We start from the raw sequence: 22,190 nt of genomic DNA, 5'->3' as shown, positions 1-22,190 counted from the left end.
TTTCTAGCCAGGAAGTGCTCGTTTTCTCTTTTTATATATGATTGGTTGGAAATGAAAAATAAAAAAAATCTTAATCAGCTACTTTGTTATATAAGTACATTTACTAAGTATTTTCACGTTACGTAATGATTCATTATTATCCCCACACTATTCCCCCCGTGTCAACATTACACGCACTTCACATAGTTTATCGGTTAAAAATGGGAAAATTACCGAAACCATGATAAATGCTGATCAACATTACGATAAGGTATTTGAAGAACAAAATGCAATAAATCAGCAATACATGTCCTTGGCTTTTTTACAGACAAAACGTCCGAGGAGTTCCAGACATGTGTAAACTGGGGTTTAGTCTCGATTTAATAGCAAGAAGGGGGAAAAAAACCAAATGTATCGCGCTTACGTTTTGAATGGATGACATTTTTAGAGTTTCGATCTTCTCTGAGAACATTAGTAAAAAGACGAAAGATAAAATGCGATTTTTTTTGTCATAGATAAGCATTTTTTTTTGCGTAAGTTGTTCGAATGAAATTTTGATTGGAGAATCGCGGCATTTCATTTTCAATCATGCAATCCATTCACCCAGTGATAACGCGACTGTTTCTGGCAGTTTCTCTGGTCGTAGTTATTGATGGCCATTCTTATATTGGGTAAGTGTGAATTCAAGGAACCTTATAGTTATTTCATTTCTGTTCGGAAAATTGTTGTTATAAGTACCGTATAATGATTCTTTCGAGACTTGGTCCGTCGCATTCCTATTTGTAGCAATAATCTCCAACATTTTTGCAACTGCGGACCAGCGGAAGTTGGAGAAAAGGTTAGCAGACTGGCGAAAAGTGAAATATGGGAAAAATAATTTGCGGACCCGCGAGAGAAAAATAAGTAACTAGGAGGAATTATTTGTGGACCAGAAATAATAGATAGATAAATGGAAGAAAAAAAATTCAGAAACGATAAAAACACACAAATGGAAGAAATAATTTGCAGGACGGAGAAATTGACGAAATAATTTGCTCACCAGAAGAATTCGAGAAATAATGTGTGGACGGAAAACGTATATTGTATTTATTAAATCTAAAATTATGTAGCGGCAACATGACTTGGGCGAAATGTTTCGCCAGCGGTTGAAAAAAACTGCTCTAATTTGAACGTGGATTTCCAACTGGTGTTCCGCGGAGCCCTGGGGTTCTGTGGAGATTTTTTTTTTTTGGGAATTCCGCATGATCAAATGCAAAAGAAGCTTAAAAAATTCCGAAATCCGGAAAACTTTCTTGTTACTAATATTCACAAAGATGTTCATTATTTCGAATTTTAACGAGATAGCGTTATTTAAAAAAAATCAAACTCCCCTTGGATGGCTCTAAAACTTAGAACCAGTATGATTAAATTTTTTTGACATCGAATTTTCGAACCAGAAGCCTCAGAAGTTCATGAATGTCATTTTACGTTTCATCAGGAAATTTTAAGTCGTAAAAAGGATACTTTTTGCAGAATTTTTCATCTACTAGTGATATGTTTGGGAGACCGATTCTTGTATATATGTTACCGCTAAAGCTCTAAAGCCGTTAATGTGCACATTACCTAGCTAATCTGCAGATGAACTGAATTGATATCTGATAATCTGTAGAATAACTGATTTCTGCACTTTAGTGGTAATATATAACAGATAATTTACGCATACTTTACGAGACACCCAGGGCTATCTTAATGCATGAGTCCCACCCGGGTCCGGCAATCTCATTCACCTAGGGCAACGTTTCTCAACCTATGGTCCGTGGACCAGAGATGGCCCGCGATGTTGATGTAGGCGGTCCGCAGGCAGACTTGATTGCTCAATTCTAACTGAAGAAAAAAATTATTCAACCATTTTGGTTGATAGGCCTATTAGTAATACCGATATGGAGTTATATAAAAAGAAAGGACTCAGATTTACACCCTGCATACTGATACATGGCCAAAGGTCCCGGGCTATCGACTAACGACTTACACTAGCTTAGTTCTTGCAAATTAGTTATACATAATTGGATCACTTGTATAGACCTGAAAATGGTTAACATCCTACTTGGCCAACAGAAAGGATTCACAAAATTTCCATGCGTTCTTTGCATGTTGGGCAGCCCAGCTCGAGACAAACACATGGCTGTCCATAAATCTCTGGAAGCAAGCATGACGACAAATATTGCGAGTGATCCGAAATTGTCAGCTGAGAGATGATAGTTTTTCCTCCACTTACTCTCCAGCTCGAATTGATGAAGCAGTTTGTCAAGGCATTGAATGTTGATGGTGAATGTTTCGAATATATAGTTTCTTCTTTTCCTGCTGTCTTTCGAGAAGATCAAAGCAAGTGTGTTTCATGGACCTCAAATTCGTGCCCTTGTGTGCGATCCTTAATTTGTCACGAAAATGAATGAAAGGGGGAAGTCAGCGTGGCTGTCTTTTAAATCAGTTATACCAAATTTTCTTAGCAACAGAAAGTCAGATAACTATGAGATTCTGGTTACTAGAATGCTGTTGGCTTTTCGTGAGCTCGGGTGCAACATGAGTGTAAAGCTATTTCCTGTTTTGTCACCTTGATCAATTCCCCCAAGAATCTTGGGCTGTAAGGGATGAACAAGGAGAGCGATTGCATCAAATTTCAAGACGATGGAAGAACGCTACCAAGGCCGCTGGGAAAAAAATAGGATAGCGGACCACTGCTCGAGCATCAAACGGAATTTCCCTCGCAAAGTCCAGAAACGCAAGAATTCTAAGCGCAAATTCTTGCATGGAAAATGCCAGAATAAATAAATTCAGAATGAAACTAAAAATGTTATTTTGAAAACAATCTAGAGCTTATAGGAAAAAACTAAATTCAGATTTGAAATCAGCAATACTCGAATTAGGTAGGACCAAGTGCTTGTATAAATGCCAGAAAAATATTGTTCCCCCAGTGTTTTTAATTAATGTTTTCAGCTGTGAAGAAAACTCGGAAAGGCGGAAACTTTACCTAGCTGAAATTCACAGCCCTCTAGCTTCATACTTTCTCTTCAAAATCACTGTGCCGCATTTCAAATAATCATGAGACTCTCTTATGTATTCGAGCCCGCCCCCCCCCCTCCTGAGTGAGACCCATGAGTTAAAGAAAGTACCGAGAGTCCTCGTTTATAGCTCTAAAAAATAGTGAAAATTCTGATTTTCAAAGACAAAGGAAAAAAAAAGTCTTAGAATAGTTCATTTGAATTCCTACAGGTGGCAGAACACTACCAAAACTGCAAATTTCTTAAACACGAAAACGTAAAATTAAAAACAAAACAAAACTTCAATTTATTTATAAAATTGGCCAGACAAGGGCCCCTCTATCATGAATTTATGGGATGGAAAACACAAAAAAATGAGAATCCTCTCGGGATCCCGGATGTAGTCCTTTCAGCACCACCCCCTCGCGGGGGCGAGGAGGAACCAACCTTCTACGATAACATAGCACAATGATTTATGACTGATTTATGGCAATAAATGATGTATATTAAGTGCTGGTGTCCCAGTCCTCGTTCATTTTGCCGTGGTCCTATGATGTTGTTGAGACAGCAGTAGGGGACACCTTTTTTTAAGATAAATATTCAAAAATTTGTGTTTGAGTTCCGCAGAACAGCCTCATTATCATCAAGGGTTCCACGGCACAGCCTTTAGGTCCGCGAGGAACGTTACGTTGGAAACTCTTGCTCTACAGTAATGTTCTCCCAATTTTTTGCAACTAGACCGGCGGAAATTGAAGAAATAATTAGCGGACTGGCATTAAGTGAAATGTAAGAGAAATAATTTGCGGACCGGCAAAAAATAAGTAACTAGGAGGAATTAAAGTGTATTTGTGAACTGGAAAATAAATAAAAATATAAAGGAAAAGAACAAAATTTTCGAATCCCCCTATAAAAACATATGAATAGGAAAAATAATTTGTGGACCGGAGAAATTGAAGAAATGGTTTAAGGAGTGGTGTAGAGAGAGAGAAATAATTTTCGGACCGGAAAAAGTATTGTATTCATTAAATCTACAATCACGTGCGGCTACATGACTGGGGCAAAATGTTTCGCTTCGCGGACCGCTGGGAAAAATTCTGAATTACTCAAACACTACATTTCTGCTTCAACGGATTAGATACGTGTGTTCTATCACCCCTTAAGGTTTTGTCCCATGAATTCTGAATCACCTTGTATATACCCTTTGAGTGTGAAAACTTTTTTGCATCGCTGACATTTCTCTATTCATGTTATTTTTAGGTACAGTCTTCTTCGCGTTACTCCGAGGACCGAGGCCCAATTGCAGTATCTGTTGGGGATCAATTCGAATTCCTCAATTGGGGTGAGTATTGGTTAACCACTTTACGATCAAGGACGTAATATTGCGTCCAAACACCTGTGAAACAAACTCAAACAAGCTCTCTCTGTTTTCTTTCCTCTCCCCTCATCATCGCGAGGCTTTGTTGTAAATCCTACGAAGTTGTTATTTTTACTTTACTTTTATTTCTGAACAATTTTATTAGTGACTTTTATCCCCACATATATTAACAATCCTTTCACTATATACATATAAAAGCAAATTAGAACAGGTTGAGTGAGGGTGGAAAAGAGAAATCCACACTTTACCTAATCTTTCTTACCTGTACTTATATATTATACTGTTTTCCTTTCATTTGGGGGTTCCCCTTCCTTTTCTTCTTTTTTTCCTCTCAACTTCTTTCCCCTTCTCTAACGTGCGGTTAGGTTAGGACAAGCTTACCATATTTATTGCCTACTCGCCAAATAGAGATCATCCCTATGCTGTTGGCCCGATGACATCCCGAATTCCATTCTTAAATTTTGTGCTGATGAAGTCGTCGACTATCTTTTAATCCTGTTCAATATTTCACTAAATACTGCTATCCTTCCGAACGACTGGACAATCAATAAAATTATTCCTATACACAAATCGAGTCTACTTTCCAATCCCCTTAACTTTAGGGCAATAGCAATCACCTCCTCCTGCTGTAAAATCTTCGAACATTTTGTAGCAAAAGAAATCCGTATCCACTTGGACTCCACCAGCTTTTTTCCCCCCAACCAACACGGCTTCAGACAATCTCTCTCTACTACCTCCCAAGTGGCCCTCTTCATCCACGACCGCTCGGGAGGTATTGATAAAAACCTACAAACTGATATCGTTTTATTAGATTTCTCTAAAGCCTTTGATAAAGTTCCCCATGATAAACTTCTCCTCAAACTCTCATGCCTTAGGCTTAACGTACAATTACTTAAATGGGGGGAGGCTTTCCTAAAACATCGTAAACAGTTTGTCCATTTTAATAATCATAACTCCCTATCCGCCCCCGTAAAGTCTGGGACCCCTCAAGGATCGGTCCTCTCCCTGTTACTTTTCCTAATTTACATCAATGACCTTCCACAATCCCTCAACTGCACCACTAGATTATTTGCTGATGACTGAGTAATTTACCGTATCATTCACCATCAATCTGATCAAGAACTTCTTCAACATAACCTGGCTTCCATCGCGGAGTGATGTTCTTTATGGCAAATGCCAATCAATATCTCAAAAACGGTTCACATGAAAGTTACCCGTAAATTACTTCCTCTTGAATACTCCTACTCCATCAATAATTTAATATTATCCCAAGTTTCTCAAATCTCAGCCGACCTACATGGGAACAAACATGTTGCCTACGTATACCAGAAGTTTCTTAATAAACTTTTCTTCCTCCGCCGCAACCTTAAACATTCCACTCGGGATATCAGACTTTCCTGTTACCAAACTTATATCTCCCTCGTTCTTTCCTACGCCGCTGATATCTTTGACACCTACACCTCCAGTAGTATAGATAAACTCGAATCAATCCAAAATAAATCTGCCCTATTTGCTCACGACTGCTGGTCATCTTTCGTTTCCGATGTTCGAACTTAAAAACGAACTTCTTCTCCTCCCTCTCTCTCCTCTTCGTCTAATTTCTCGATTAACATTGTTTTATAAAATTTTCCATGGTCAATTTAACATAGATACCTCTGGTATCTTAGCCAAACCATCCTACATCTCTAGAAGACTCGACTATTACTTTATATTAAAACCTATTTTTGCTTCCACTGACTACTTTAAATACAGCTTCTTTCCTCATACCATGGGTGAATGGAGCAAACTCCCAAACTCTATTGTCGAATCTCCCACTATCACAATTTTTTTGTCTAATATCAAACGATATCTTTGGCATTTTTAATCGCATCCTATTGTATAGGCCCCCAGGTCCAACTATATTGTATAAATAAATATAAATAAGTAAATAAATACAAATTTCTCGTCATCACCTTGTAAGCGAAGAGGTTAATTGCAGATTGTGAAGAACTTTACGAGGGCTGTTTCAAAAATCCTCATTAGCGGCAATTACGAGATATATCGTCTATATTAACGCTCTTTATTTTGGCAATCACGAAATATCTCGGCTCCTTAAAACTCTCTCATTTAGGCCATGACGAACCAAGTTACTGCGTTGAAGTTTTTTTCACAGTCAAACATGTTTCGTATGTTCCAGCTTGTCGATGCTGCCAGTAGACGGAGTCAGCTTTTGTTCAAAGTTTGACAACAGAAGAGAGAGATAGATAGAGAGAGATAGAGATAGATGGATAGAGGTAGATAGATAGAGATAAAAAGAGAGAGAGGTCCCCCCCCCCTTCTTTTCGGATTAGTTGTAAGAATATGCTTACAGCATGAATAATGTAGAAAAGAAGATTAGATGGAAGATAGTTTCTCTTCCTAGTTTTTATTATTATATAATTATTAGGGCTAGGATTTTTATGACCTAAAAACCGACAGAATATGCTCCATAAAAATGCATTCATGCCCTAAAAAAATTAAAAATATGCCTTAAAAAAAACCTTAAATGTGCCATTATAAATAAATAGGTTGACCATATTTCCTCGAGAAAAATACGGGAAATCGCCAATCATTGTCAAAAATGATGCCATAGGTACGCAAATGAAATTGAAAATTGTTGCCGATTCCGCTGAAAAATCGGCAATTATTGCCAGAAACGGTGCCGAAGGTAAGTAAAATCACCAATTATATTGTTAATTTCACCTAAAAACAAATAATTGTGGCAAATGAAGCTGTAGGGAATAAAGAGCTTGGAGGGGGGGGGGAATCCCAATTCTTTGTTCTGGTGAAACATGCAAAATAATACTCTAAAATATGAAAATATAATTCTGAAAATCATGAAAAATGTCTTAAAATTACCGAAAATTATGAAAAAATGCTTTATCATGTAAAAATAGCGAATATTGGGAAATCATAAAAATATGCTAAGCCTAAGTCACACGCCCCGTAGTCATAAGCCAGTGGTCAGACAATACTGCGACTTAATAAATGGTCGATTCGCTGTGTTTTCTGGCCTATGCCACAGAACTGGCCTTCCACAGAATCTGTGTGATATTGCAGGTTCAAGAACTTCCGGAACAGATAGAGTAGTTGTGAATTAATTTGTTCGAATTGTCATTGTATCAAGTTGTTGTCAATTAATTTGATTAATTGTCATTGTTTTTGATTTGATTAATTTTCTTCTACGCAATTATAATCAGATTGATTTTTGGCTGCGAACGACGGCAGTTAATAAATCAGCCGATGTGATGGTCGCTCCGGAAGCTAAATCATTTTTCGAAAATGGCCTTAACGAAAGAGGAATCGCTTATAACGTCATGATCAAGGACATCGGAAAGTGAGTACTTTGTTACTGAATTATTTCTGAGAATATTTTTGCCGCTGTGGTGGTCGAGTGGTTATAGTGCCGGACTCGTGATGCGAGGATCCGGGTTCGAACCCCACAGTGGTGGTCGGCTGAAGTTGGTTTTCTGTGGTTCCCAACTTCAAGGCGCAAATGCGAGCCGATCTCCCCGTTAAAAAGTCTCGCCACAGAGAGCAACAGTCCTACAACGGTAAATCATTCAACCATAACACTTCACTCATAGTTAGAAAAACTGGGGACAGATGACAGCACTACACACAACAAGCATTACACAGAAACAAACTTTACGTCAGGTTGCACTACACGTACACGCACATTCCCGCATGTACCTATTCGTTGGGGGGGGGGTTCCGCGGGGGGGGGGGGTGCATGTGTGGTGTAGCAATAGTAGGTAGGGGCTCAGGGATCCATGATGTTCTTAAGTCAGCCACCTCGTTGGGCAATTTGCCTGTTGTGGCGTTGTATTTGTATATTTGTATTTGTATAATAGGTACCAGAATTAAGTTTAGATCGTTATAAATTCACTGTATTTACTAGAAACTAATTCATATCAATAGCTACATATAAATTACCTGTTTTGATACATATATATATGCTAGATAAATGTGATAAGTCCGGTTACTATGCCTAATCACCGAACATTTTGGAAAGTTCAAAAAATTTCCCTAAATATTAATCACTTTAAGCGGTGATTATGCATAATACTTAAGCGTCGCTGGCAAATTTAATAAGTACTACAAAATTATCACTTTTACCGGTGATTGTACATAATAACCAAGCGTCGCGTTGTTAGTAAACATGATAAATCGTTCTTTATGAGATAGTATACATGATAATCTATGCACGTGTATTGTATCATTATATGATACAATCGATCGCAAAATATGTTATCGTTGTATCGAAGTCCGACTATATTCATCACACATGCTAAACTCATTTAGAATATTTTTTAATGTTTATCAAATACACTAATTACACTAGGGTATTATGCATAGTCAAAGATGAAGGTGTTAAATTTCAAGTATTTATCAAATTCGCTAACGACGCTTGGGTATTTATTCACATTCGCTGATAAATTTGTTAAACTTACCAAGACGATTGGTAAGTATGAATAACAGGTTATTTATGAATAATAACCGATTTATCATAATTACCGTAACAAACACATATATTTAACTGATTGTAGAGTCATTAAAGAAGATGACGCAGCTCCAATATCAGATCCCTCCGCTGGATTTTTCGGACGTTATAACAGATATAATGACGTGAGTTTTTTTAAGCAAATTGTTAGAAATTCTCGAGATATGTGCATCATCAAAGCGGTAGTTTGTTTTGGTGCTTACATACAATATTAATTGCATTTTGTACAGATTGTATACAGGGTGTCCTGTAAATTCGAAAATAGTTTACGAATTCATAAAAATTAATGGAATTAGTATATTGAATGAGGTTTGCAAAAAAGTTATTCTCACGAAGGGGGGGGATTTTTTCTTTGGCGCAGAAAAAAAAATTAGTTCAGGTTTTTACCGTTAGAGGTCACTGTACGAAAGTAAATTCTGGAAATATGTAAATCAGAGTCCTGTAAAACGCAGAGTGTACGATTAACAGCTCATTTCTGAATTTTCCTGTTACTGGCGCTTATATAAGGTTTTAATTGTGATGTTGGGATCGGTTTTGTTGACACTATTTGTGGAAGCTGTTTTCCCTAAGCCCACGAATCACCCGCTGAAGCTTTACGAAAGTTTCGGACGCAGAAGAGATTGAAGGAAGGTTCAGTTCCAATCACTTCAGCAGAACTTCTTTCCCGCGCCCTCTATGAACAAAAATTTGAACTAATTTTTTGTGTAAAAATAAATCCCTCCTAGTGAGAATGGTTTTGTTTTTCGCCAACCATATTGAAACATACAAATTTCTCCAATTTTTATGAAACTTTTTTATAAACCAATTTTTATGAACTATTTACGAATTGATGGGACACCCTGTACGGTTCTTGTAAAGTGTGAGGATTATTTCAGATTTATTTTATATCTTAAAGGTTATAAATTTTGTACTGCAACTGGCACGAATATATCCTGATTTCGTGACGGTACAGGAAATCGGACGTTCTTTTGAAAACAGGCCATTGGTTTTACTGAAAGTGAGTGCTTCAAGATGTATCGCTAAATAATGATATCGGATTAGCATGCTCGTGAATTCCGTTATTTTTCTTGAAGTAATGTTTGCATTTGAATGGTTTTGAGATGAAAGAACCTAATTGCAAGAAAAGCTTTGCTTTACTGTTTATTAGGTCTGCACCTCCCATGGAAAACCGAAACCAGCAATATGGATACAAGGAGGAGCCCACGCTAGAGAGTTGCCTGGCCCTGCTGCAGTGGCGTACATCGCTCTACAGGTAGAAAGTAACTCCACCTACACCAATAACTGTTTGAAATCCCGTTATTTTGGCAGTACATGATTTTCTAGTAGAGAGTGTTTTCTGGTCACCGGTTGTTGCTCGTACTACGATAATAACGTGGAATAAATAAGTACGAAATTCTAGCCACTCATGCCATTCTTTTCATTGTGCCAATAGTAAATAAATGATGATTGTTTACCAGGACGACAATCCACTGTGTCTTAGGGTACGAACATAGTGCACGCTGGTTTCGGATTCTGTGAGACGGCGTCGTTACGGAATAGTTGAAAAATCTAAAATTCAGATTTTTAACCAATTAGCAGCGGCATCGACTCGCAGAATCGGAAAACAGCGTGTAGTATGTGTTCGTAGCCTTACAACGATATCAGAATTAACTCACAATAATTTCAGAATTTTCGAAAGAAATAATTCCGGAATTATTGAAATTATTTCGTGATTGATACAAATTTCCAATTGATGGGAGAATAATTCCAGAATTATGAATGAAATAGTTTTCAAAACAAATATTTTCGGAATTAGTGAAAAAAATTACTTCATAATTGATAAAATAACCTGTGCAAAATAATCTGCTAATATCCCTCATGGAAAGATTCCCCTTTTCATCCCTTTGAGTTAGGACATGTTCGTTTAGGCTTTGTATAGTCTATTGTGTTGTTTGTTTGTTCAGTTAAAATATAATTCCATAATTATTGAAAGAAATTATTTCAAAGTTAATGAAAGCAATATTTTTGGAACTAATGTAGGTGATATTTTCGGAATTATGAAAGAAATAATGTCAACATATATTGAAAGAAAAATAGCTTCAGAATAACCGGTATTAGAAATTAAAGAATAATTAAAAGACGTAATTAATCAGAAATTTTTTTCTAGAATTGGTGAAAGAAATGATTTCAGCTTAATAAAAATTCATAATTAATGAAAGGTATGTGATTTCAGAATACATGAAGTCTTCAGTTATTTTGGGCCCCTGCTTTACTCAGGGGCTCCGTTTTCCCTTCTGTTAAGATATCACGGTGCCATTGTAAATATGAATTTCATTTTATTATTCTACATACTAGTATGAGTTGGTGGTCTGGGGGTTTCGTGGGAAGTTTAAATTTGTCCCGCGATGTCTAAGAGATTGAAAACCCCCAGAATGTAAATGCATTCATCCTTTGTCATGATACATTTGGAGCAACAACCAGTTATTCCGAAACAGAAAGCGCTCCAGATCAAAATTATCCCCTGCCGGAATAAGTAGGAATCCGTATAACTGATAAGTGTTTCGGCCGATTAGTGGGCGAAAAATTTCGGAAGTTATTTCTTCCCGGGTTGAGCCTATGCGTTAAGACGGCTCTGCATCATGCCATCACCAAATAACGATGAACTTGAATGATTTCGATCAGGCATGTTGGATCATAGTTTCGTTTAAGTATATTAGGGATTGTTTTTACAATGTTAACAGAATATCGCATAAGCACATGGTAATGTCATATGAGTGTAATAGCGATTGAAGACATTGGTCACGATATATGCTCGTTTTTTAAATAAGAGAAAGTGCTTATTTTTCCATTTGTAGCTTATCACCTTGTCACAACAAGACAGTCACATTGCTGAGATGGTCAACGAGTTCCAATGGTACATCATGCCGGTGCTGAATCCCGATGGCTACGAGTACGCACTCACTAAAGTTAGTGAACTGGCTGATGAATGACGATAATTTCGAACGTTTAACACGTAGTTTACAGTGCTAAAGTACTCACTGTTGTTTCAATATTCGGGTTCATACCGATATTATAAACTCTTATAGAGCGACAGTCTTTTTATTTTAAACCGTTTTGATTTGAATTGCAGGATAGGCTATGGAGAAAGACAAGGTCAAGGAACAGTTCTGATGCACGCTGCGTCGGTGTCGATGCCAACAGGAACTGGGATTTCCACTGGAGTGGTAATTCAGTAGTTTAAATTGAAGAAAAATGATTTATGACTGTCTCAGCTTTAGAGACTTAGTAGAAGCCGTTTCTCGTTACCATAAACATGGCATAACCTCTTCAAATGTACCTTAAAATAGTGTTCTTCAACCACTCCGGACTCTGGTCCGTGGGAATTTCCAGCCAGTCTGTGAAATATTTCTCCCAATTCCCTCCCTGTCATCCAATTTTGAATTAGAAAATTGTTGCCCTGTCTCTCCTGAAGCCAAAAAAAAATATCCATGTTTCGATGTACTATATTGGCTGCGATATTTGAATTCAAAAAAATCGAAGAAAAGTTAGGAAAGAACAGCATAAATGAGGGAAAAGGATCGTTTCTAGCTAGTTTGTGCTGTTCTTCTAATTCGGCTTCTTATCTTATGCCCGCAGACACGGGCCAAGGATAGGGTGGCCAGGTCGTGCGACCGAGGAACCGAAAGAAATCCTGATAAATATCGGAATATAATACAAAGTCACTGACAAAAACTGGGACATCTTGAAAAAAAAAAAGCGTGCAAGGGGCATTATATATAATGTCAAATTTTAAGGCAATGGATAAAATCACCTATTGGCACCTAAACGTATGGACGTAGTACGGTTTCGTTCAGTGTTCTCCAACCTGTTCTTCTCGTTGCAGGCCGCTCAAATTAAATGAAAAATTTCGCGGACTGGCTTAATTGGGAAGAATACTTTGCGAACCGGTGAAAAAAAATATATTAGGAGGGGAAATTCCTAACCTTCTCTGACTTATTACATTTCATACTTTGCTATTATAAATACGACAAATCACTTTAAGCTAGGACTTCTGCTGTCTTTTAAGCCGGGTTTTCCTAGGAAAAGGTTTTCTACGGTGCGCTCAGCGTGAAATCGCTGATTGGTAAAAAACCTGAAATTCACGTTTTTTAACCAATCAGCGTTTTCACGCTGCAGGTAACCTGCTAATAGGAAAACCCCGCATTACCGAATGAAAACAGAACTATCTCTTATAATTGTTACAATGAATTGGTTGTTGGACTTAAATCATGTATTGTGTTTTCATTTTTATGCTGCGTATCAGTGTAAATTTTATGTGCCAAAATACTGGTTACGGAAAAATGTGCCGAGTTCTGCCCTTAGGGCTATTCCAACGGCTTACGGAAGGCCTGATAGGGTAAATAGTACTACTTCGGCGGTGACGTTGCTTCTTGGCAACTCTGCCGCATTTAACGGGCGGGCCAATGTAGTGGCCTGATTAAGTACTGATTATTATATTTTTTTGCTGAATTAATATGTAATTACCTAAAACACATAGTAACCGATATTTTGGCACATAACACTCCGATATACGGCATAAAAATAAAAATATTATTTAATACACTACATGCTGTTCGTTTTCATCCTGCACATTGCTTTAAAACCGACATCGATCATATTTAAGAATCAAAACAGACAGTTTTGCTTTCATTTGATGGATGGCAACAGAAATCCTAGAGCAGAACTTTTTTATTTCAAGCAATATTTATGAGTATTTCTCTTCTCAATACAAAAAATATCGGTACGGGAAAACTAATAGAATACGAAGAACCTTACGGTTATTTTCCTGTGTCTGGTAAGGATGACCCGATTTAGTACCACGTACCGTAATGGTGTGTGTAAGATACATATTCTGTCTGTCCGAACTTGAGGCCGTGTTGATGACACAGACCTCTCGATTCGAAACTACAAAAAAGGTAGATACTGCAGTTTGAAGCTTCAAAATAAGACAAACAAATTCTTAAAAGTAATTTGATGTTATTGAATCTTTGATCAGCGGAGAAAATACCGAGAGAAACAGCTATTCCGAAAGCATTTTTCGAGACAGTGCATTTATAATAGTCAAAACCGAGACTCGCTCCTTGGAAACCGGGGCTTTTAACCACCTTAGCCAAGGATGGATCCCATTATTGTTTTTTCCGGAAGGATTAAACTCACTAAAGAGTTAGAATGAACCGAGAAATTGTAGAGAAAGGTCTGTGCACACAAAAATTCTAGCTTCGGGGACGCGCTGAAGATTTCAGCCTATGAGATCAGTTGCACTATATAAGGGCGCCCATGACCTCCCCGGACTGCTAAATAATACGAACGTAAAAAATAGATCAAAATGACTTGACTATATATTTGTATCATGGCTGCCAAAGAAAGCATTTCTGCTGAATTTATGCACATGTGTGGGAACACTTTTGCATGAAAAAAAATGTTTTTTTACGTGGCCCGCGTCGAGCATATGGTTGGAAAAAATACATGTACGGTCAAAATTTTTACATGCCACGCGTATGTTGAGCAATATATTTGTCCAACCCATGTGAAATTATTAGAAATATTTGGAGGGCTCGAAAATATTGGGGGTAGGGGCCTCAAACCTAATATTTGTATAGGTATCATCGAGATGGTCGCAAATATTAAGAAGCCTCGTTTTCACGGATAGGATGCAAACTTACAACTACGATAATTCGAAATCGTACAGTTCACTAGCAGTTTATTGGACGTTATAGTGTATGATTATTTGTCCATTATACAGGGTGTTTCAAAAAGAATCATCCGATTTTAAAAAAATCATAACTATTCAGCTTTTAATCCGTTTTGATCGAATAATGTATAGGTAGAAAGAGGGAAATCTCGAGTTTCACGCAGTTGCCGACAGGTAGCGCTAACACTCTTCTTTCGGCCGCCACTTCAGTGTTTGTCAGTATTGGCTTTTGCCACAATTAGAAACCGATTCGGATGATTTAATTTTCCAGCAGAATGAGGCACTACCACACTGGAGCTTGGACGTTCGAGAACTTTTGAACAACCACCATAATATTACGCTTGAGAAACGATTTATAATTTTTTATTTGGTATACGTTTCATTCCACGTCGCTGATTTATGCATAGCGCTGGAATCTAAAAGCTCAGTTTAAATGGAAGGAATAAATTCAAGGCTCGTCGGAAGTGTTTTAAACCTGTGGGCGCTGGGATTAAGCTTCGTGTAGAAAAACACTGATTTTTGAATAAATTCTGGTTTGTTCGGACGTATGCCAGAAAATACTGGAGGTGTTCGAGCACCTATCGCTTCGACCAACCAAGTTGTACAAAGAGTCCCTAATGTAGGAAGTTATGAAAAAAATCTCTCGTTAAAAAAAAAAAATCTAGAGATTGTTTCAAAACGAGAAACAAATGATAAGAAATGATTGTTCCTCGGTCGAAAATATCTAACAACTCTAATGATGAATATTCACTCATAGCCGTCACCCCAATCTCTATATACCAAATTGTCTATTTTTATCGCTAAAATTTGTTTTTGAAAGTAATCCTGTACAATTAAAGTATATAAAAAGTAATATAACTAGAAAAATAACCTCTTTTTCTGTTTTCTCTCTAGAACAGTGTTTCTCAACCGGGCCCAGGCATCAGTCATACCGGCCAATGAGTGGTTCATCGTTTCATTCATACCCATTATTTCTCATTAGTCTTGTGTATGACCGGGCCTTTCACTCACAAAAAAGAAATCAACCGGACTTTCAAAAGGTTGAGAACTATTGCTCTGTTTCCACTCTTGGTAAATTTCTGCACAGGGGAGGAACCTGCACCCTAGGAGAGGGAAAAATACACGTCATTGAAAGAAGGGGGAGGGATAAAAAATTGGGGGGGGGGGCTAAAACACTAAGCATATTGACTGAAACCCTTCATTATTTTAGTGGGTAGGCTGATCAATACTCAATTTCATTGCATATATGTTGTTCTTCTATTTCTTCCTGCAGAATCACTAGGATCAAGCAGAGATCCCTGCTCGCAGAATTACGCGGGACCTACAGCTTTTTCAGAACCGGAGACACGAGCTGTTTCTCAATTCATGACCAGATACCTGAATGGCAGCCTGATACTTTTCTTGGATATACACAGCTACTCTCAAAGATGGATGACGCCATGGGGCTACACCAGCGAAAAACCGCCGAATTATGAGGAACAGGTAAATGCACTGAATCACGGATACTCACCACACAACTTCAGAGTCAAGTTTTAAAAAACTGCCACACGAAGGGCGATACGGATAGAATCAATGGGAGGAAATGTGTCGATTCTCACAGCTACCTATAATTTAGGCAGTCACCAGTGACACCGCATAGAGCAGACAGATCTTTACCGCGACACTTTCACAACATTAAAATTCAGGCATTTGTTATTTTCACTTCAAAATTTTGAAGACAGATTTCAGTATCTGTATAACATGAATCAAGCACAACCCGGCCGATATAAATACGTTAGGGACACGCATATACACGCAACACGTTTCTGAGTATAACTAATTCATTAGAAATTTCCCAGTGGAATGTTTACGAGGTGCATGTACACTAAGGTATTGGTCAGTGGTAGCCGCTGCGCGGTAATGTCACCATACGGCTGGACTCTCATCATTCTGGGGTGCTGCGGATAAACGTCAACGGAGTCGTGGGTGATAAAAATTGGAGAACTGCTAGGACAGATGATCGCAATACCGGTCAGTTATACGTATATAAGGCCAAACATTGCCAATCAATCTATTATAGATAACTACCGGAAAATCGTTCCATCCTGGAATGCAAGACTTTGTCCTCGTTGGGGTGCCTCGCAAAATCCCCTCAAAAAATCATTTTGTTTAAATCTTCTGTCTGATTTTGTGAAGTGATATTTTTTGTCTTGATTTCAGAAAAGACTTGCAGAGGTTGCTACAAAAGCTCTGGAAAAAATATACGGAACGAAATACACAGTAGGGTCATCAGCTGGAACTTTGTGTAAGATTTACAATCATTTTACAGTAAACTACAAATACCATAAAGAAGTATAGAGTGACCAATAAATTATTAATAGCCTAAAAACTTATAAAAATTGAAGGAAATGGTATGTTTGAATGAGGTTTGCAAAAAAATTCTCACGAAAAGGAATTTTTTTGCCACAGGAAAGATTTTAGTTCAATTTTTTTTTGTCGGTAGAGAGCACTGCGTGGAAGCAAATCATTGGTGATCAGACCTGAATCCCTTCAACTCTTCTGTGTCTGAAACGTTCGTTAAGATTCAGCCGGTGATTCGTGTTAAGTTAAAAAAGCTTAACAATAGTGCTTTGTCCACCAATGGTCAACATCACAATGAAAACCATATATAAGTGCCATTTACAGGAAAATTCAGAAGTGAGCTGTGAATCGTAAACCTTGCATGCTATAAGTCTCTGATTTGTAATTTTTTCAGTGATTTGCTTTCGTGCAGCGTCCTCTATCAGAAAAAAAATTGAAATAAGTTTTTTTTTCTTATACCAAAAAAATTTCCCTTAACTCTTTGGCAAACCGCATTAAAACATAATTGCCAGTTCCTTCAATTTTTATGAATTTATAAACTATTTACGAATTTATGGGATACCCTGCACCTGAAGAAGTATGTTTCTGTGCTTAAAAAATGAGTGTGTGTGAAGTTAATTTTTCCTCCCATTTCTTGCACAGACACTGTGAGCGGTGGAGCCCGTGACTGGGTCTACGGTATGATCGGAGCTCAGTACAGCTACGTTGTCGAGCTAAGAGACGACGGTAGGTTCGGCTTCGTCCTGCCCAAGGCACAGATCCTACCGACCGCAATCGAAGCCTGGGAAGGAGTCCGTGAGATGATTTGCGATTTGTACAGGATGCGTACTCGACAGAGACTAGCCAATGAAACAACGACGATGAAGGTCCCGATCAGCCAAGATTCGAGTGGGTTCGCGTATGGAATCGCTGTTTTCTGGAGAACCTGAAATAATTCGCCATTCCGTGACTTTTGATTGCAACTCGTTCAAGAGTTTTTTTGTACTGAAAAAAAAGAAAAACGAACGTTTTTTACATGTAAATTGGAATAAAATTTTTTATTCACACACATACACGTCAGAACACTCTTTCGGATCTTAAGAATTCAGAAAATTCAGAATTCACCACAGAGTGAGAGAGAGAGAGAGAAGTCAGAGAAATTATGTAGTTTCAGAATTCATTACAAAATGAGAAGAATAGTTTCGGAATACATGAGAAAAAAATTTATTCAGAATATATCAGAATGAATGATTTAGTTTCAGAATACACGAGAATGAAAGATTTAGTTTCAGAATTTAAGAAAATTATGAATACATAAGAATTAGAGAAATAATTTCAGAAATTAAAAAAAAACAAAAACAAAATTCATCAGAATTAGGGAGAGAAATATAATTTCAGAAGTATTAGTATATTCATTAGAATCAGAGAAACAATTTCCGAATTCAATAAGTCCTGAATTCATTAGAATTACTGAGCGAAATAATTTCGGAATTAGAGATCTCAATTTTATTATTCAAAATAATAATCAGAGAAATAGTTTCAGAATCGAGAAATCAGAGAAATCATTTCAGAATTTAGAAATGAGAGTAAAATAATTTCAGAATTTAGAAATGAGAGTAAAATAATTTCAGAATTGAGAAATGAGAGCAAAATAATTTCAGAATTGAGCGTAAAATAATTTCAGAATTGAGAGTAAAATAATTTCAGAATTGAGAGTAAAATAATTTCAGAATTGAGAAATGAGAGCAAAATAATTTCAGAATTGAGAGTAAAATAATTTCAGAATTGAGAGTAAAATAATTTCAGAATTGAGAGTAAAATAATTTCAGAATTGAGAGTAAAATAATTTCAGAATTGAGAGTAAAATAATTTCAGAATTGAGAGTAAAATAATTTCAGAATTGAGAGTAAAATAATTTCAGAATTGAGAAATGAGAGCAAAATAATTTCAGAATTGAGAAATGAGAGCAAAATAATTTCAGAATTGAGAGTAAAATAATTTCAGAATTGAGAGTAAAATAATTTCAGAATTGAGAGTAAAATAATTTCAGAATTGAGAGTAAAATAATTTCAGAATTGAGAGTAAAATAATTTCAGAATTGAGAAATGAGAGCAAAATAATTTCAGAATTGAGAGTAAAATAATTTCAGAATTGAGAGTAAAATAATTTCAGAATTGAGAGTAAAATAATTTCAGAATTGAGAGTAAAATAATTTCAGAATTGAGAGTAAAATAATTTTTTCAGAATTGAGAGTAAAATAATTTCAGAATTGAGAGTAAAATAATTTCAGAATTGAGAAATGAGAGTAAAATAATTTCAGAATTGAGAAATGAGAGTAAAATAATTTCAGAATTGAGAAATGAGAGTAAAATAATTTCAGAATTGAGAAATGAGAGTAAAATAATTTCAGAATTGAGAAATGAAAGAAATTGTACAACATCAGAATTAGTGAGAGAAATAATTTCAGAAATAAAAAAAAATCAAAATTCATCAGAATTAGTGAGATAAATAATTTTAGAAGTATCACGTATTCATAGAATATTATATATTATCAGAGAAACAATTTCAGAATTGGATAAAAATCCAGAATTCGTCAGAATTACTGAGCGAAATAATTTCAGAATCAGAGATCTGGATTATTATATTATTTAAAATACTAATCAAAGTTTCAGAATTGAGAAAAATAATTTTTTCGAATTCATCCACACAATCAGAGAAATAGTTTCGGAATTCGTCAAAATGAGGGATTCAATTTCAGAATTTAAGAAAATCATACATACATCAGAATTAGTGAGAGAAATAATCTCAGAATTCAATAAAATTGAGAATTCACTTGATCAGGGAGAGAAATAATTTCAGAAGTTTTTCAGTATTCATCAGAATCAGAAAAATAATTTCATAATTCAAGAAAAATCCAGAATTCGTCAGAATTACTGAGTGAAATAATTTCAGAACTTGAAAAAAAAATCGGAAATTCAAAAAATTCAAAATTTAAGAAAATTCAGAATTCATTAGAATTACCGAAAAAAAAATAATTTTTCAGGGATTATTTAAATTCTTTTATCATTTGTTTCAAAAACATTGTCTGAATTGCGTGAAATTGTATATTTTCGTGAATGCTGCTTGCGAAAAGATAGTCAGTTTCACGAAGGGGATTTTTTTTTGTTTGTTTTGGTACAAGGAAATAAAAAATTAGTTCAAATTTTTATCGATAGAAGGCACTACACAAAATCAAATCTGGAACGATTGGGCAAGAACCTTTCTTCAATCCATTGCGTGCCCGAAAAGTTCGTAAAGCTTGATCAACCGGTAGCTGAGGTGAAACAGCAATGGGGCGCTTTTATCCACCAATATCAACATCACATAGTAAACCTCATGTGAACGCCTGGTAACTGTAAAATTTAAGAATGAGCTGTTTATCGTGCACCCTGCATTTCATGGGATTCTGATTTGCATATTTCCAGTGATTTTTCTGATGCAGCGCCCTCTGTCGACAAAAACGAGAACTATGTTTTCTGTACTTTTGCAAACGGCATTCCAATTTCCCAATTCTTTCAATTTTTATGGGTTTTTTTTTGGGACACCCTGTATGTGGTATGTACATGTTACTACTAAAGCCCAAAGTTTCGTGAGCTGGCCGATTTCGGGCTTCGGCAGTTGATCCCGCCAATGTTTGAATTTAAGGCTGTGGCCGGCCCCTATATTCCGATTCCTCTGATCGTTTGGGTTGTCATAGCTAACAGTATTTATGAATGGTTCCTGTTCTTATTTCGGGCTTTGGCAGTAACATATACATCACGAGTGCTCCCAACATAAAGGGTCCGCGTATCCAAGGCGGGGACTTCGACAAATATCTTCAATGACCATGTAGATAAAGCACTGCCAACGTCCTCCCATTCGTGTACAACCACAAACATTTGCATGTAATCTACCAACCGTATATTCATTCGAGTGTCCCTAAACCCCCCCCCCCCACCTCGAGAGCGCTGCCCCTTTGGCTTTATCCATATAATTGGTAAAATTTTAATTTTGTTTATTTCTCTCACATGGAAGTCCGACGATGTTTTAGCTGAAGGACTCGTTATGAGTCCCATAGGAATCCATGCTAGGATGTCCACCTTGGGGGGGGGGGGCACAGCTCAACTATATGAGTGTCCTGGTTTAATTCGTTGGTTTAGTGTTTGCCGATAAGTTTTATTCATGGTGACGTCGGTGGGGAGGGGGGAATTGACTTTTTTCCGGAAGTTCGGGATGAATCTGATTGGTTCTTGCTGCTTTAACAATATAAAAGGGAGCCCGCGATTAATCTCAGTCTAGGGTGACACCAAATATCTGCCCATCAGGGTCTGGTTTTCTAGATGTGGTGCCCCGGAGTTTATTCGTTGCTAAAATGCGTAAAAAAAAGTTTTGTTCACGGTGACAGGGTTCTAGCTTAGGGTCCCCATGCTTAAGCTGACAGATTCACATTTCGAGGGCTCCTTGATCAATTTTATTGTTTTTCGTTGCTTTAACATCGTAAAATTCACAATAGCGGCAGCCCGAGATAAGTCCAAGTCTGGCCCTCACTAAATATCTACGCATCGGGACCCGACTTCTCTGGATGTGGGGGACCCTGGATTTTATTAGTTGGTAAAATGAATACAAATGAAATTTTTTTGTGGCCTTTATTGGGGGGGGGGGCGGGTGTCCGACAGGGTACCAGCTTGGAAGCACCCAAGGGGAAGTTAACAAGTTTCATTTCGGAGGAGGTTGTCCTTGCTGAATCTCATTGTTTTTTGTTGCTTTAACATTGTAGTATTCGTTAGTAAGCTGGTGCTTTCATACGCCACTTCCCATAGCAACCTAAAGAAGTGGGGCGCATGCCCCCCTAAACGTCAAAGGTGGGGTCGACTGATCTAATGCATATATGTATATATGAACTGACATCATCATCCAGACTTCCAAGTCTATCTCCGCCTATGGTGGGCGAAATAAATAAGGTATGATGTGAAGAGAAAAGGGGTGTTGGCTGCCAAGGGTGGTTGGTCCCACCCACTAGTATTTAATAATTTTATTAGTAATAACAAATTACACCTCACTATTTGAGGAAAAACACCACGACAATACAGAGAAGACCCATAAAGCGCACGGCGTACGACGCAGTTGACAGCTCCAAAGCCAGTCGGTCAATCCAAAGGTACGTATTAGCGCACGTTTGTTTCCGATTCTGTGAGTCGGCTCCGTCACGGATTGGTCAAAAACTTTAATCTCAAATGTTTTAAACCAATC

The 22,190-nt window shown here is 37.1% G+C and overlaps 1 protein-coding gene across 1 annotated transcript; it reads left to right on the top strand.

Moving 5' to 3' along the window:
* Positions 1-303: 303 nt before the first annotated feature.
* On the top strand, positions 304-17,996 carry LOC149068656 (carboxypeptidase B-like). The gene is made up of 11 exons (XM_089251106.1): positions 304-650; positions 4,254-4,335; positions 7,590-7,726; positions 8,940-9,018; positions 9,789-9,890; positions 10,041-10,145; positions 11,728-11,838; positions 12,003-12,096; positions 15,877-16,085; positions 16,803-16,887; positions 17,586-17,996. Exons 1-11 carry the CDS (start codon positions 568-570, stop codon positions 17,870-17,872), a joined length of 1,374 nt encoding a protein of 457 aa, XP_089107232.1. The 5' UTR covers positions 304-567; the 3' UTR covers positions 17,873-17,996.
* Positions 17,997-22,190: the final 4,194 nt, after the last annotated feature.

Source organism: Pholcus phalangioides, unplaced genomic scaffold, assembly GCF_987345545.1.
Source record: "Pholcus phalangioides strain wild (caught in Gottingen) unplaced genomic scaffold, Ppha-v1.0 ptg000024l_1, whole genome shotgun sequence".
Classification (NCBI taxonomy): Eukaryota; Metazoa; Arthropoda; class Arachnida; order Araneae; family Pholcidae; genus Pholcus; species Pholcus phalangioides.
The sequence above is the reverse complement of the archived record's forward strand: the minus strand, read 5'-3'. Positions and strand labels throughout refer to the sequence as shown.

Bases quoted from the DNA above. Each gene is read 5' to 3' on its own strand.
- LOC149068656 (XM_089251106.1), top strand. From the start codon at position 568: ATGCAATCCATTCACCCAGTGATAACGCGACTGTTTCTGGCAGTTTCT. The intron at 4,336-7,589 runs GTGAGTATTGGT...AATTATAATCAG, and splicing joins ATTCGAATTCCTCAATTGGG to ATTGATTTTTGGCTGCGAAC. The intron at 9,891-10,040 runs GTGAGTGCTTCA...ACTGTTTATTAG, and splicing joins GGCCATTGGTTTTACTGAAA to GTCTGCACCTCCCATGGAAA.